The sequence below is a fragment of the Adiantum capillus-veneris genome, chromosome 16 (assembly GCF_014529385.1).
Source record: "Adiantum capillus-veneris isolate H3 chromosome 16, ASM1452938v2, whole genome shotgun sequence".
Taxonomy (NCBI): domain Eukaryota; kingdom Viridiplantae; phylum Streptophyta; class Polypodiopsida; order Polypodiales; family Pteridaceae; genus Adiantum; species Adiantum capillus-veneris.
This window is the reverse complement of record NC_140946.1, coordinates 151,565,111-151,579,118: the sequence shown is the minus strand read 5'-3', so window position 1 is coordinate 151,579,118 and position 14,008 is coordinate 151,565,111. Positions and strand designations below refer to the sequence as shown.

The 14,008-nt window shown below is 44.1% G+C and overlaps 1 protein-coding gene across 2 annotated transcripts; it reads right to left on the bottom strand.

Annotated features, from left to right (window-relative positions):
- Window positions 1-6,371: 6,371 nt before the first annotated feature.
- Window positions 6,372-13,481, bottom strand: LOC147440076 (uncharacterized). Of its 2 annotated transcripts, XR_015184679.1 has the most exons (3): window positions 12,984-13,481; window positions 6,714-6,854; window positions 6,372-6,623 (listed from the first exon to the last, which is right to left on the bottom strand). XR_015184679.1 is itself a non-coding variant. In XM_086485750.1 (2 exons), exon 1 carries the CDS (start codon window positions 9,388-9,390, stop codon window positions 8,815-8,817), a length of 576 nt encoding a protein of 191 aa, XP_086341876.1. In that variant the 5' UTR covers window positions 9,391-12,977; the 3' UTR covers window positions 6,372-6,623; window positions 6,714-8,814. The 2 variants fall into 2 exon arrangements, 1 of the variants encoding a protein (XP_086341876.1); XM_086485750.1 differs by lacking the exon at window positions 12,984-13,481 and having other exon boundaries at window positions 6,714-12,977.
- Between the last annotated feature and the right edge of the window lie 527 nt (window positions 13,482-14,008).

Below are 14,008 nucleotides of genomic sequence, written 5' to 3'. Positions count from 1 at the left end.
AGGACCTTTTTATTCTTACGAGGGATGCCCAAAAGCAGAGCCCCGAAAGCATTAACTTCTAAAAGCACTTTACCCAAAATCACTGCTTAGAAAAAGCTCAAGTAAAACTATCAAAAACGGCCAGCTTTTTACGAAAATTCGTACAGCCTACCACGTTAGCACTGCAGCACAAATCATGGAATTCCGTACTACTGCTGCTACGTCAACATGTCAACGCGATTTACGAAATCTGTCACGTCAACAGTCAACGTGTTTTCCGAGATCGGCCCAGAGTTGAAGCCTTTGAATTTTCAAGGGTCAGGACTCCATAAGTTCTGCAAATCCCTTTTCTTTAAGCTTAGGCCCCTCAGCCAAAGTTTCCCTTGTCCTCTTGGCCAATTCCCTTCCAGTCGGGCATGCCACATCATCACTTTGAGACATTCCCCCCTCATGAAAGAATAGCCCTCGATTACACCTGCAAAATAGCCAAAGGCCAGAAACTTTCTTCTCTAGACACTGACTGTATCTACTCAGGAACTAGACTCCACCAATCCAGTACATATACAAAGACATCAGTCACTGATCAATCACATTTCTGTCGAGGTTCTCAGATACAAATCATGATCATTGTAACCATTTAGAATCTTTGTTGGATGTCTCGATTGACTAAATCTCGTTACTATCATATTTATATCTGTCCTTTTCACATTTCAATCAAGCCAACCATGCCCATTACCATCTCCACAAGATTGTACATCTACAGCATGCAGTTCACAAATCATCACACTTAGTTCACATTGAACACTATGTTTCAATCACTTAATCTAGCCATCTCATTCCATCTAGAGCTCGAGGTGTTTTCAGTCATGTTTAGCCTTGGATTTTGGCTTGGTTTCATGGCTATCGACTTTCTGCAGGGCTGGGAATATTTTTCCCAGTCATGCCCTTTTTCTCCAAGGCTTCACTCGGCCATTCCAACCCATTTCCCTTCCCTTCTATTTCCCCATTATCCTCAGTCATGGAGACTGGCGAACAGCCAGCAGACTTGGTGATTTGGGAGTACTGACGGCAAGGGTCAATGTGAGGTTGTCGCAAGCTCCAGGCTGGGGCACCCCCAGGGGACAACCCCCTTGTGGGGCCCCTCCTCATGGCAATGGGAGAAAGGGACAGCCTAGCGTTTTTGGCTGCCTCCCACTCTAGCATTTTTTCCTTTGGGGGGTCGCCTCCAACCATGAGGAGGGGGCAGCCCTAGCATTAGCAAGTTGCTCACATAGCGACCCGATGGGAGGTGTTCGGGGACAGTAGACCACGATCCCGTATGGGCAACCAACACATTAGCCTTGCGTTTCTCGTTCCTCTAGCAGAGCATGGAGGCACTATGATCATGGAGATGCAGAGCACCTTCATCATGGTGCAGGCATACGAGAGAAGTAGATCCATGTTCGCCTTGGGAAAACCACACCATAGGGCAGCCCCGATCCGGCTTCTTCTCTTTTCATACCTGCCTTGCAACCAGGAGGAGATTCCATGTCGATGGTCTCATGTGCAAGAGCAGTTGGCAGTGTCAGTCATGTCAATTCTATGCCGGATTGGAGTGCTTTGATTATCCCAGATGGAGTTATATTGCCGTGTCTTCCCGCGCGGGGAGAAGCATGCATTTGTTGGATCCAGAGGGCTCGCTATTCATCTCGAGCTTCTTCTTCAGAGAGAATTGTTCAGAAAGCAGTGGGATCTTCTTCAACACTCCTGGAGCAGATTCCTATGGAGTGCTTTCTTCGAGAAGATGGATTGGCAGATTTTCTTTGTCCTTGCAAATGCACGTCTTTCTTGGAATAGTCGACGGAGCTACCTATCCAATGGGTAGCAACTTGATGATTTGGTTCCACTTTTGTACCAGATTGGTGATTATGGAATGACAGAGAGGGATCGCTATCCTTCTTGAAGCAGAGGATGCTTCTGTGATTTTTTCCCCCCATCCAAGGATAGGAGTTCGAGTTTCGGCTTCACGTGACTCTCTTGTTCAGCCGGTATGCAGCAATTCAGGTGCATCTTCCAGTGCATGTATTGGAGTCGGCTTTGACAGGCAATGGGGGATACTCTTATCTCCAGACTCACTTATGGTTTGATCATCCAATTTCCTTGAATGAGGTTTAGCAGTGGAGCATGTGATGCCAGACCCTTAGCCAATAATAACAATAGTTCGAGGAGATTTTGTTGGAGTATGGACTTCTCCTTTCTCCGTGTTCTCTCCTTCCCCAATGGTAGTGTGGCCCTACAAATTTGGTCATTCCCTTGCCCTCCGGTAAACTTGTCTACACCAATTTTGGGACAAGTTTGCAAATTTTGATAGACAATCTTCTTCCTGATCGACAATAGATTTGTCGAGATCATTTGGATGACAGGTTTACATGTAGTGTCCACAGTAGGTGGGGTACATCTAGTTCCTACTCCCGCAATCAGTAATATTTGGATGCTTCTTCTATTCATTCCTTGGGAGAAATCCAACCTTGAGGACATCCCTTTAGGGTGCAGATCTAGTCAAGGTCGACCGATATAGCACGATCCTTCTCTTGTAGTTTTTTGCCCAACTTTCTGAAATTTTACAAATCAATCTCAACGTTGTTCATGGGCTTCTTCCCCAAGCCAGTTCCTCTACTCTCTCTTGAGTATTGGTATCATGTTGTGTATTGGATACTGATTCCACAGTTTAGTTGTGGATATATTTTCTTCAACACACATACATAGGACAGTTTTGGTGAAGATTTTCACGAAGCACTTTACAACAGTTGGAGCGCTTCTGAGCTTGTCTCCAATTGTCTTGTATTGTACCTACAGGGGTGATCATGGCAGATGCAAAGGAGTGGCAGACATTTGTATTGTACCTACAGGTGTGATCATGGCAGATGCAGAGGAGTGGCAGACATTTGGTTTGATCTTTTGCTACTGTAGCTAGGTCCTCTTGGGACCCCGACGGCTTCTTTGGCAAATACGATCCTTGGGTGACGACCCTTTCAGGTTCTCTTCTCCTTAGCAGTCCGAGGGTACCCATGGTGTGATCCTCTTTGAGTCTCAAGTTACTTGAGATTCAAGTCTTGCTATTTGTTAGAGAGGAAGCTGTTTTATTTTCTTTCTAGTGGTATTCATTCTCTTTTCTCAGGATCCAGCAGGGAGGGGGCTTATGCTTAGGGGAACTTTGTGCTTTACCTTTGGAGCTTTCGATGACAGTGTTTGCGTTGTTCCAACGTGGTATGATCCTCAGGACGAGCTGGAGGCAACTCGCATGGCAAGCCCTCTCAAAAGCAATCGGCATGAGTGTGGAGAAAATCTTGGCGTTCTTTTTTCGAGCTCAAAACATATTCAACCTTCAATCATCATTCAGTCCTTTCCAGAAAGTAAAGAAACTGAACTTCATCAATTACAATGTCCGTGTCCTTCATTTGTCAAAGTCGCTTTCTCGGGCCGCTAGTCAACCACGGCGTCGACGGTGATGTTCCTCTTGGAGATGTCGATGGTGATTCTTGGAGATGTCGACGGTGATGTTGCTCTGTCGACGGTGATTTTCCTCTGGGAGACGTTGACGGTGATTCTTGGAGATGTCGACGGTGATGTTCCTCTGTCGGTCTATGAACCCTCTTCTCCTATTCGTGTCTGTCAGGCTACGGAGTAGATTGTACCCATCCAGATGATGTAGATGATAGTGGTTCTTACCATAGTACACAGGTAGACCCCGATGTACCAGTAGCTCCTCCTGCGGAGAGCCAATCAAACAAGTTACCAAAGTGGATACATATGGGAGCGTCATGAGATGGCGGCCTGGACTCTTCTTCACCATGGTTGATGGCGCCTAGATGCCAGTACCGGCCACTACAGTGTGGTTGTTTCCAAGTCCCATTTATTGATTGAGCCATCTTTGTACGTAGTTTGTTTTTTCATTAGGAGAGTCTGAATCCAGCAAGATCCTCTTGGGGATGCGCAGCATCGTGCTTCCCGTCCTCTGTCTCTTTGTCACAGTGAGAATCATTGGTGCATGGTCTTAAGTTTGTTGACGAGGCTAGCAACATAATCTTGCTCTTGCATAGCGAGACCATAAAGTTGAATTTTGAGGCTCATTTTCAAGTGTTTACCTCAAGCATCAAAAAGACGCTCTAGGACTTGCCAAGCGTGAAGCACGGATGTAGCATCATCTGTGTGGTAAACCGTCTTTGAGTGCAGTGATGATGATCCCAAGTGCTTGCTCATCATTGGCTTCTTGATGAGCATTTAAGGTTCGTGACGATACTTACCTCAAACCGGATGGCTCCAAAGAATATTTTTTATGAGCATCCCCTTTACCTTTGTCATTTTCTGTAAACCCTTTACAATTTTAGGACGTCCAAGACTTACGTCCTGCAATGCAATAAGTGTCAGGTCAATACACATGTACGTGTCAATGTTCGGGGACTACTCCATCCTATGGAGAGTCCTCAAGGTAAATGGAAAAGCATTCTCATAGACTTTATTACCGGTTTACCCAAGACTAGTCGAGGAAATGGCTCAGTGTGGGTGGTAGTGGACATCTCAGTGCCGGTGGTAGTGGACAGCTTAACCAAATGGCTCGAGCATTGAGAAATGCCGAAATCCTCATGGGTGGAGGAAGAACTTGAAATATTACCTGAAGATGTCGCTTGTGTTCATCCAAAGAGTTGGAGTAGATGATAATATCATCAAAAAACACTCCAATGTAGAATATTTAAGAATAAAACTATCTCATGCATATTGATGTGTTTTGTTCCTTTTGTAATTAAATGTGAATTTTTACATCCTCATGTTCTATGATTTGAAAAAGTATGCAAGACCTCATTTTATGGAGGCATATGCAACATTCTTTAAAAAATATATAGGTCATCGTCTATGTTGGTTCGAGTATATGACACGATCAATTAATCATCTCATAATTGTGGCGATATGCCCCTCGGAGGGTTGTTTGTACCAACCAAATAGTTCAAATGCTTAAAAGCACAAAACCAAAAGAGCACAACAAACATGTCCTATTTGAATGTAGTTCCCATTGAGAACCAACGCTGTTTGATCCTCCCCAATCATAAGAAGTACATCAAGAAATGGTCTAATATTTTTCTAAAGTTATGCAACAGATATGGTGAAGGCATTGAATGGTACAAAATATATATATATATATATATATATATATATATATATATATATATATATATATATATATATATATATATATACTTGACACCCTAGACCCTAACTAAGGGATATTTTTACATCTTTAGCCTTAGATCAAGGCTTCATGGTGACACCCCGGGATTAAAATTCAAGCTCTATGATGTCCATTCTGGGAGTCGTAGATCATCTTTAGCCTTAGATCAAGGCTTCATGGTGACACCCCGGGATTAAAATTCAAGCTCTATGATGCCCATTCTGGGAGTCGTTAGGTGAGACATAATGGTAACAAAGAAATTCAAGCCGTCTGATGTCAATGCTGAAAGTCAATCATTGGATGATATTTCTAAGAGTGTGAAGCTTCAGCTAAGCAAGGCTCAGGAATCTTATTCACGGCAGGCTAATAAGCATCGTAAGGATGTTTCGATCAAGAAAGGAGATTAGGTGTATTTAAGAATCATAAAGCAACGTCTTAAGCAAGTTGGAAAGAAGTGTCTTTTCGTATGTATGGTCCATTTCCAATCATTAAAAAGATAAATGAGATTTCAATGAAATTGCAGTTGCCTAACTCATGGTCAATGCACAACGTTTTTCATGTTTCTTGGTTGAAAGTGTTTCAAGGAACACCTCCAAAGGACATTTTGGAAGAAGAAGAACCCACTACAACAAAAAAAGGTGTTATCGACGTATATAGCGACACTTAACGTCGCTATATACATCCCTGTGAAACTGTCGCAAAGAGCGTCGCTATATGTGTGAAAATGGTTTATTGACGACGCGTATAGCGACGCGTATATAGACGCTGATATAGACGCAAATAGCGACGCGAATATCGACGACCATAATAGAAAAAAAAAATCTTGGACAGAGGACAGATAGCCTGACATGTGTCCAATGAAAAGATGGACACAGCCACCACAGCCAGACTTCCTATCCTCTGCTCAAGAAAGCGAGCAGCACCAAAATCAACCGTGCTCCCGCAGAAATTTCGGCAAAATTCCCTTCGTTTTTACATAAACTTTCCAACAAAAAAAAATCATGTATACGCCTCCTCATGCTATCCATGTAAGATCTCACATGAGATTTAAAGCCAATGACCATAACGAACCATAACCATAACTTAAAACCATAACCACTTTTATCATAACCAGAAACAAAATTAACAATAACCATAAGCATAACCAGAAAGTTAAACATAACCAGAAACAAAATTAACAATAACCATAAGCATAACCAGAAAGTTAAACATAACCATAAACAAAACCTGAACCATAACTATGTTTATACAAAAATAGGAGAAATAACCAAGTCTATACAATGACAATGACAATAACCATAACCATAAGGAAAACAATAACTGTCTAAACAATAATCATAACCATATATATATCTCTATACAAAAGGAGACATAGAAGCGTGTCTGTGTCTCACAAAGCATATATATGAAATCTGATTCATTGATGATTACGCGTCACAACCTGCACATAGGACAACTCACAAAATTAGTATTGATATTACTTCACATATACTTAATTAATTAAATCAACTCGCACATATTAACGTCTCACCTCAAGCGATCAACGAAACTGTAAGGCCTCCCAATCTACAGGCTCTCCTTAAGTATCAAGATCATTCAATACTTCATAGATACCTCTGCGATATCCATCTGACTCCTCCTGACGTATCGAGGCTCGATGCATCGCAAGATTCTGCGTTTATACAAAAATCAAAGTAATAAGAATACATGATTCATCGCGTTTTAAAAAACGTCATAGCGAAAGGTGTCGAAGTCTCCGTTGCCAAGATGAGATGTCCCCCTGGTCATCTGTCGTATCTGCGCGGCCTCACGCTGCTGTCTGAACCGTATAGCCGCTGTCCACTCATCCTCCCTGATCTGCAGTCACGTCTCGTGTGGGATGCCCGAAGGCTTCGACGAGCCGGTCTTGAAAGCCTTCCGAGCTGCATCTCGTCGATGTTTCACGGTGTCCCGTGCAACACCCTTGATCCACCTCCTCGGAACAACGTCAGAACCCGGAGCTACGAATACTACTCTCTCAGGATAGTCTCCACTATGTAAGTGACTTTGTCCTTTTCCTGCTCACCCCAAGACGTCAGAATGCTGGTCGAAAATTATAGCTCCGCGAGCTAGCGAATCCGTTGTCTCATCTCAGTCCCGACTCTATCCATCTCAACAGAACCATCTGCCCGTACAGTATAGAGCTTGGAGGCACTAGGATCGTGTGCCCCCCAAGGTGTCCGAGGTGTGCTAAGAGGTGTGTCGAGAGGTGTGTTTGGGTAGGACGGGGGTCGTGAGCGAGGAGAGATCGAAGCATCTGTGGACCCTCCTACACAGCAACCACCACCTTCACCTGACGATTGCCGAGATCGACGAGTGCGCCTGTGCTACGGAGATGAGGACGTACCCGCCTCTGTCCCACCCCTAGGTGTCGAAGCAACCGTGATGGGAGAAGCAGGCGTCGTACCCAGACGTCCCCCCCCATAGGCGTCGGACCCTCGGGTGTGAAGCCCGGAGGCGTAGTACCCGTGCCTCTGGCTACCCAGTACTGAGAAGCCTCTGCTATCTGAGCAGGCGTCATCCGTGTAACGAAACCCATGAATGCATCTGCACTCATAGAAGCGAGATCTGAAAACTGGTCTGCCATACTAAAGTCCTGCACAAAGAAAGTAAAATAAAGCGTCAAAACACAGTTGTTTAAATTAACTTTAAGCTTAATTTTAAATCAACGTCTTCACACAAACAGAACATCCAACGGCTGTGGACTGTACCTGCCACACTGCAACCTCATCTACTACATGGACGAGCAAGTGCATTTGGATAGTTAGGCAGCTCGTGGGTAGATACTTCTCAATCATGCAAACTGCCTCAATGGAGTTAGCCCTTGCAACTGCAATAGATTCCTCCCGTATATCCTTGGAAGAGATCCACCGCACTAGCTCTGAAATCTTGTATATACAGGTCCGCACTTCCTCCGTTAAACACCCCTTGATCGCAATTGGAAGAATGAATTGCAAGAACTTATGCCAATCGTGCGATTTCAATCCTGACAGTTGATCGTCACGGATGAATGCTGTTTTGAGACATCGCATATATCATGTTGGCATCTTGAACTCTGAAATCGCAATACCCATGGCGCTCTTGGAAGTTTTGTTTGGCCAGCTACATTGGTGAAAGGCCACAGCTCTGACATCTTTCCAACTGACTGCAATTCATCTCGTGAAGCTCGATTGTCTTTCATTCCCATGATTGTCTTCCAGAGCAGCTCTCCCACATTCTTGAATATATGCATTGGATCCAGAAAATGGTTAATTAGTAGATCACCCCAGTACGGCAACGTATGGAGAATGGACAAACGTTTCATTCCTGGAACAGGTTGCCCCTCATGTTGCTCCCATCGGCGACGCCACTCTTGTACATGCATAGGACGACATTCGATGCTATCAAGCTGACCTTCGCGCAAGTAATGGCCATCTGGAAGATAACGGTGGTGGCCTTGATAAATTGTCTTTCGAAGAGAGACAGAATAGCGCACATTCAAAGACTGCCCGCAAATTGGACATGCATTGTATCCCGAAGTTGTTAGCCCTGCATATATTAAAGCATGAATCAGGCCAAGGCAAAGTGCTTGCGAATTGCGAAAATTTTGTAAATCAAGAACCATTACCAAAAGCTTCTCCGTATCCTGGCCAATCATGCATAGTCCACATAAGAAGTCCATGGATCCTTGCATGCTGTTGTCCTATTGGTTCAACCGCATCTGCTATGTCAATCCCATGCCATAACTCCTGGAGCTCGCCAACTAGTGGAGCTAGATAAACATCCATGTTTTTTGCCTTGAACTTACCAGGTACAATCAAGCTTAATATCAAATGACCCTTCTTGATGGCAAGCCACGGCGGGAGGTTGTAATTGATAAGGCACACAAGCCAAGTGCTCCATGACGAGCTTCTCAAGCCAAATGGATTGACTCCATCCATTGCCATGTCCAAACGCAAATTGCGTGGTTGACTCTTAAAATGTGGCCCGGTATCTTCAATGTGCCTCCAGGCCTTTGAATCAGCAGGCACCCTAAATGTTGCATCAGTGGATCTATTCATAGAATGCCACAGCATCAACTTTGCAATGGAACCACAACGAAACATGCTTTTTATCCTAGGAATAATAGGGAAATGCCGCAACACTTTAGCTGGCACTGTCTCGCCAACTGCATCTTGTTTGTAGCGCATTGCTCCGCACTTAGGACACGACAATCTGCGAATTCATTGCGAAAAAGAATGCAATCATTTGGACATACATGAATCTTGTTGTAGTCCAAGCCAACTGAGGTCAATAGTTGCTTTGCGTCTGGCCTGAAGGGGGGCATTTCATTGCCAGCCGGGAGAAAGCAACCTGTTTAAGCAACATTAAATTAAAAAGCTCTCCAAGCACGTCACCGTTGCAATCGGAAAATCTCTTTTGTAAATTACGTACCTAAACAAAGCAGTGACGCTTACATCTCTGACCACCCGTACACTGACTGAAGATTCAAAAACGCCAGACAAGTACGAAGCATCGATATTTTGGCGCCTTCATAAATTGGTTGACGTGCCAACTTCTTCAACATGTCTTCAGGAGATAGGCGCACGGCTTCTGGTGCTGCTTCATTAGCATTCTCATCGCTTGTCTGGAAGAAGGCATCTAGCATCTACTCCATGCCGTCGTCTTCTGTCTGTAAGTCCTTTTCTGCTTCCATCCTTGGCTCTATATTGGTCGGACCTTCACGCATAATCTTTTTTCTCTCTCTCAGATGTAGATGCTATGTCGCGAAAATCAATGCCCGTTCCGTAGGAGTCGTATCATAGATTATGTACGGTTTCTTTAGCAAACTCTCCGTACTTGTGCACATGCTCATTACATATCCTACGCTTGCGCAGGATTTGATACTTGCAGAGCGTACACGAGCATGCAATCTTTTCCTCTATGTTAGTTGATGGCGTTGCCATCTACAATGATTATGAATGTTGTTTTAATATATTACTTCTCACAATGTAAACTACCTTGCATTCTCTAGTCTTGCCCAATCTCCGTACAGCTCGGTCCAGAGGTGTACGGAGATGAAGACCACCGGATCAAAATCTCGTCTTTATTGGTCAAATCCTATATGGGTAGACACATACGTGCACTCCTAGGTGTACATGGCAATGCATGCAGTGGGCAAAACCCCTTTGCCTCTTTTAGTTCCATAGTTTCTTCAACACCCAACGGCTATCTCTGTAGAAAAACGCAACCGGATTTGACCTACAGCTTGTGTATTTGGCGTTTCTTCTATCCATTTGACCTACGGCTTGCCATACGCGCTCTTGGCATTGCCTAAAGACTATCTAATCATCTACGGATGGTTTTAGTAGGCATAGAAGCCATTTCCGAAGTCCATTTGCATTTTTTCGTAGAAAAACGCAATCGGATTTGACCTACGGCTTGTGTATTTGACGTTTCTTCTGTCCGTTTAACGTACGGCTTGCCATACACGGTCTTGACATTGCCTTAAGACTACTTAATGGACTACGGATGGTTTTGATAGACGTAGAATCAGTTTTTGAAGTCCGTCTGCGTTTTTCCGTAGAAAAACGCAAACGGATTTGACCTACGGCTTGTGTATTTGACGTTTCTTCTAACCGTTTGACCTACAGTTTGCCATACGTGCTCTTGACATTGCTTTAAGACTACCTAATGGACTACGGATGGTTCCAGAAAATGGCAGGCTGGGTGGGCGCTGGTCTGCACACAGCCTTCTTCCTGTCGCTGGACAGATGCCAGTGCGTGAAGCTGGACACCCTGGAAGAGCCCATCTTGCTGCGAAGGCCGTTGCTGCAGTCACCGGATCATCACAACCGACACGTGGAGGTAATTCCATCCTCCACCACCATTGCGGAAGCGCCCCTTCATATTGATGAGCGCAATAATCGCTCTGATGCCCTCACGACCAATCCAAGCAAGACACGTCCCTCTTTTGCTCACTCCCCTCTGAATGCCCCCTTAAATGCGATACACACAGAAAATTAGTGCCTCTCTCTCTCTCTCTCTCTCTCTCTCTCTCTCTCTCTCTCTCTCTCAAACACACACACATTCACATATACCCCCTCACTTTGTTCGTGATCACAACACTCTGCATATAGAACGGAAGTCTCTCCCTTCCATAAGAACTAAAAGGAACCTTGAGCAAATATGGATCACTCATCTTGAGAAAATACGACATTCATTCCGTTGCACCTTACAAGGCGCCACTTGGAAAAACATTAGTGTTCTTAAGAAATTTCCCACTTCTGTTTTCGAGGACAAAAACTCTTCTCTAAGGAGGGAGTAACGTCAGGACAAGGGCAAGGCCGGGCTAGGTAGTGTGGAAAGGGAGTCCAACTAGAACAAAGGGCTAGGAGCCATGCTATATAGTGGGAGATTGGGAGGTGGACTCCAAGGTACTAGTTCCCCTTGTCTCACAATACTCCCATTTACTTCTGCCTTCATCAAGATACTGCTGAAGAATAAAATCAGAGGCGGTGGTCAAGCTTCCAGAAAAGCTCTCAATGGAACCAGATTTGGCAACGAAACCCCAATCCAAAATAAATAACCTCTTATTTTCATTGCCAATGCTTCTTGCAATCATGATATTCTCTTGGCGTATATCCCTGTTCACTATTCCTCTTTTGTGTGCAAATTCCAGTATGTCCACCAGATCACCCACTCGAAGTATAGCTCTATAGCAACACATATACTCGCAAGTGAAGGGCTCACCAACAGGTTCTAAAACAAGTGTCGATGAGCTAAGGGCTAGGTGAACTCTGGCTATCCCATCTATACCTGCAAGCTCGTTGAGAAACTTCAGATCATTATCAAGCCTATAACGTTTATGTGCAACTTTCACAGCATATGTTTTGGAATCATCTCCAGAAACCTAGTGGACAGTGCTTGTCCGACCATGGCCCAGATGGTGCAGCAACATCCAATTAGCTGGTAACAAGGATTCCCAATTTAGAGTTGTTGTCACGTCTAAAGAGGTAGGGTGAGCTTGTAAATATGCAGAAAGGACTTCCATGATGTTTGAGGTGGGTGCATCCCTCCAAACATTGAAACCGTTCAAATAACCGAGAAACAACGAATCTTCTTCAGCACGCTTAACTCGGAAGAATCTGATCACCTTAAAATCACCGACACCTACCACTATAGATTTTCTTTCAGGCCCAGCCTTTGATAGAAATAACTGAGCCATGCTGATAATCTTCCCGACATCTGTATCACTATCATAGCAACCTGTACTGGAACTTTGTAAATTAATTAGGACACCAATTGCCTTCCATGAACGCAAAGAATGACCCTTAAGTATTAGCAGCACATCTGGCTTGAGGTTGTCAACAGTTTGTATTGTCCCTCCCACTTTGAGTTTAAAAACACCCTCTCAAATCAGCAGCATCCACCAGGGCTTGCATTGTACTTTCATGAGATGTTCCCATCGATAAAATTTTAACCCAGTCTGCCTGTTTCCAAGGAAGAGTTGTATGTATCGGGTTCCTTGGTAAAGTCGGATCAATAGGACTCCCTTTTGCCACTACTCCCTTAGCTTGGTGAGTGCGTGAAATGTTATATTGCAATAATGCATTGTCATTACTAGAAATGCTCCACATACATGCAGTGTAAACTTACATGCCTCTGTGCACCAAGTCTCCACAAACATGCAGTTTAAACTTACAAAATTAAGCAGTATCATCAGCATCTGTGCACACGAAGAGTTGAAAACTTACATACTGAATGAAAGACAAACAGAGCGAAGTAAGATGCAGTTGATTACCTGGCTTTGACAAAAAGCATGCTGCAATTGCAGTGGCATCAACTTTTGTAATACCTGGCACTAGATTTTCAATAGTTCCCACAAGACAATCTGGTTGCTTTAGTGCCCGTTCCTTTAAATGCAGACAAGACCTGGCGAGTTGCACTGCCTGTTTGTGGACTCTTGAGCCCGGCTCGTCATATAGCGATGCATTTTCTGCCACCTCCTGAACAACTTGAGTGCGATTATCCAGACTAGAAGTGCTGTTCGAGGCTCCTAACCCACTCGAACCCCTCCTTTTGTTGATCGGGCTGTGTATCTGTGCACCTTCATCCCCGCTTACTCTTTGCAACCGATTGGTTTCTGCATTCTTCTGCCAAACCTTTCATGAATTCATCAAGACAAAATTAAGCAAGATAAAATAATCCAAGAAATAATCCCGCAAATGGTCTTTGAAAAAATCATTTTCCCAGAAGCATTTAATCAGTTTGCAAACAAAGATATTTTTTACAGAAACGAGTGCAACACCCGTCCTAGGCCTACGGACAGAAAAGAGCCTCAGAAGACATCTTTTTGACAACACAGAAACTCTCTCTCTCTCTCTCTCTCTCTCTCTCTCTCTGTGTGTGGTTGCGCGCACTGTGTTTAGTGAGGCTCTAGAAGTGAAAAGCTCCTGCCATGTGTCAAACATATAAAGCTCCCTACTTTTAGGGTGTTCAATGTCCTTTAGTATATAGTAAGATAAGAAGTAAGAAATCCTACGGAGTGGAACAATTTTGTGTGTGTGTGTGTGTGTGTGTGTGTGTGTATAGCAGAAGAGAAAGACATTCGGGGTCGACCAAACTGCCTCCTCCGTTGAAGTAGAGCCCTTCTTGGTCACCATGTGCAGGAGGCAGACGCCATTGAATGGACTACAAAAACAAGAACAAGACACTGGTTTGGCAAAGTAAGGATGAACACAAACAAGAACTTCAGGGGCTATAAAATGCGGTTGTGTGCCATGGCTTCGTACTTCTCTAGAGAAATTAGATTATGTCCTCAAGCAA

What these genes read in the sequence shown, in the direction of transcription:
- LOC147440076 (XM_086485750.1), bottom strand. Translation starts at nt 9,390, where the DNA reads ATGCGCTACAAACAAGATGCAGTTGGCGAGACAGTGCCAGCTAAAGTG.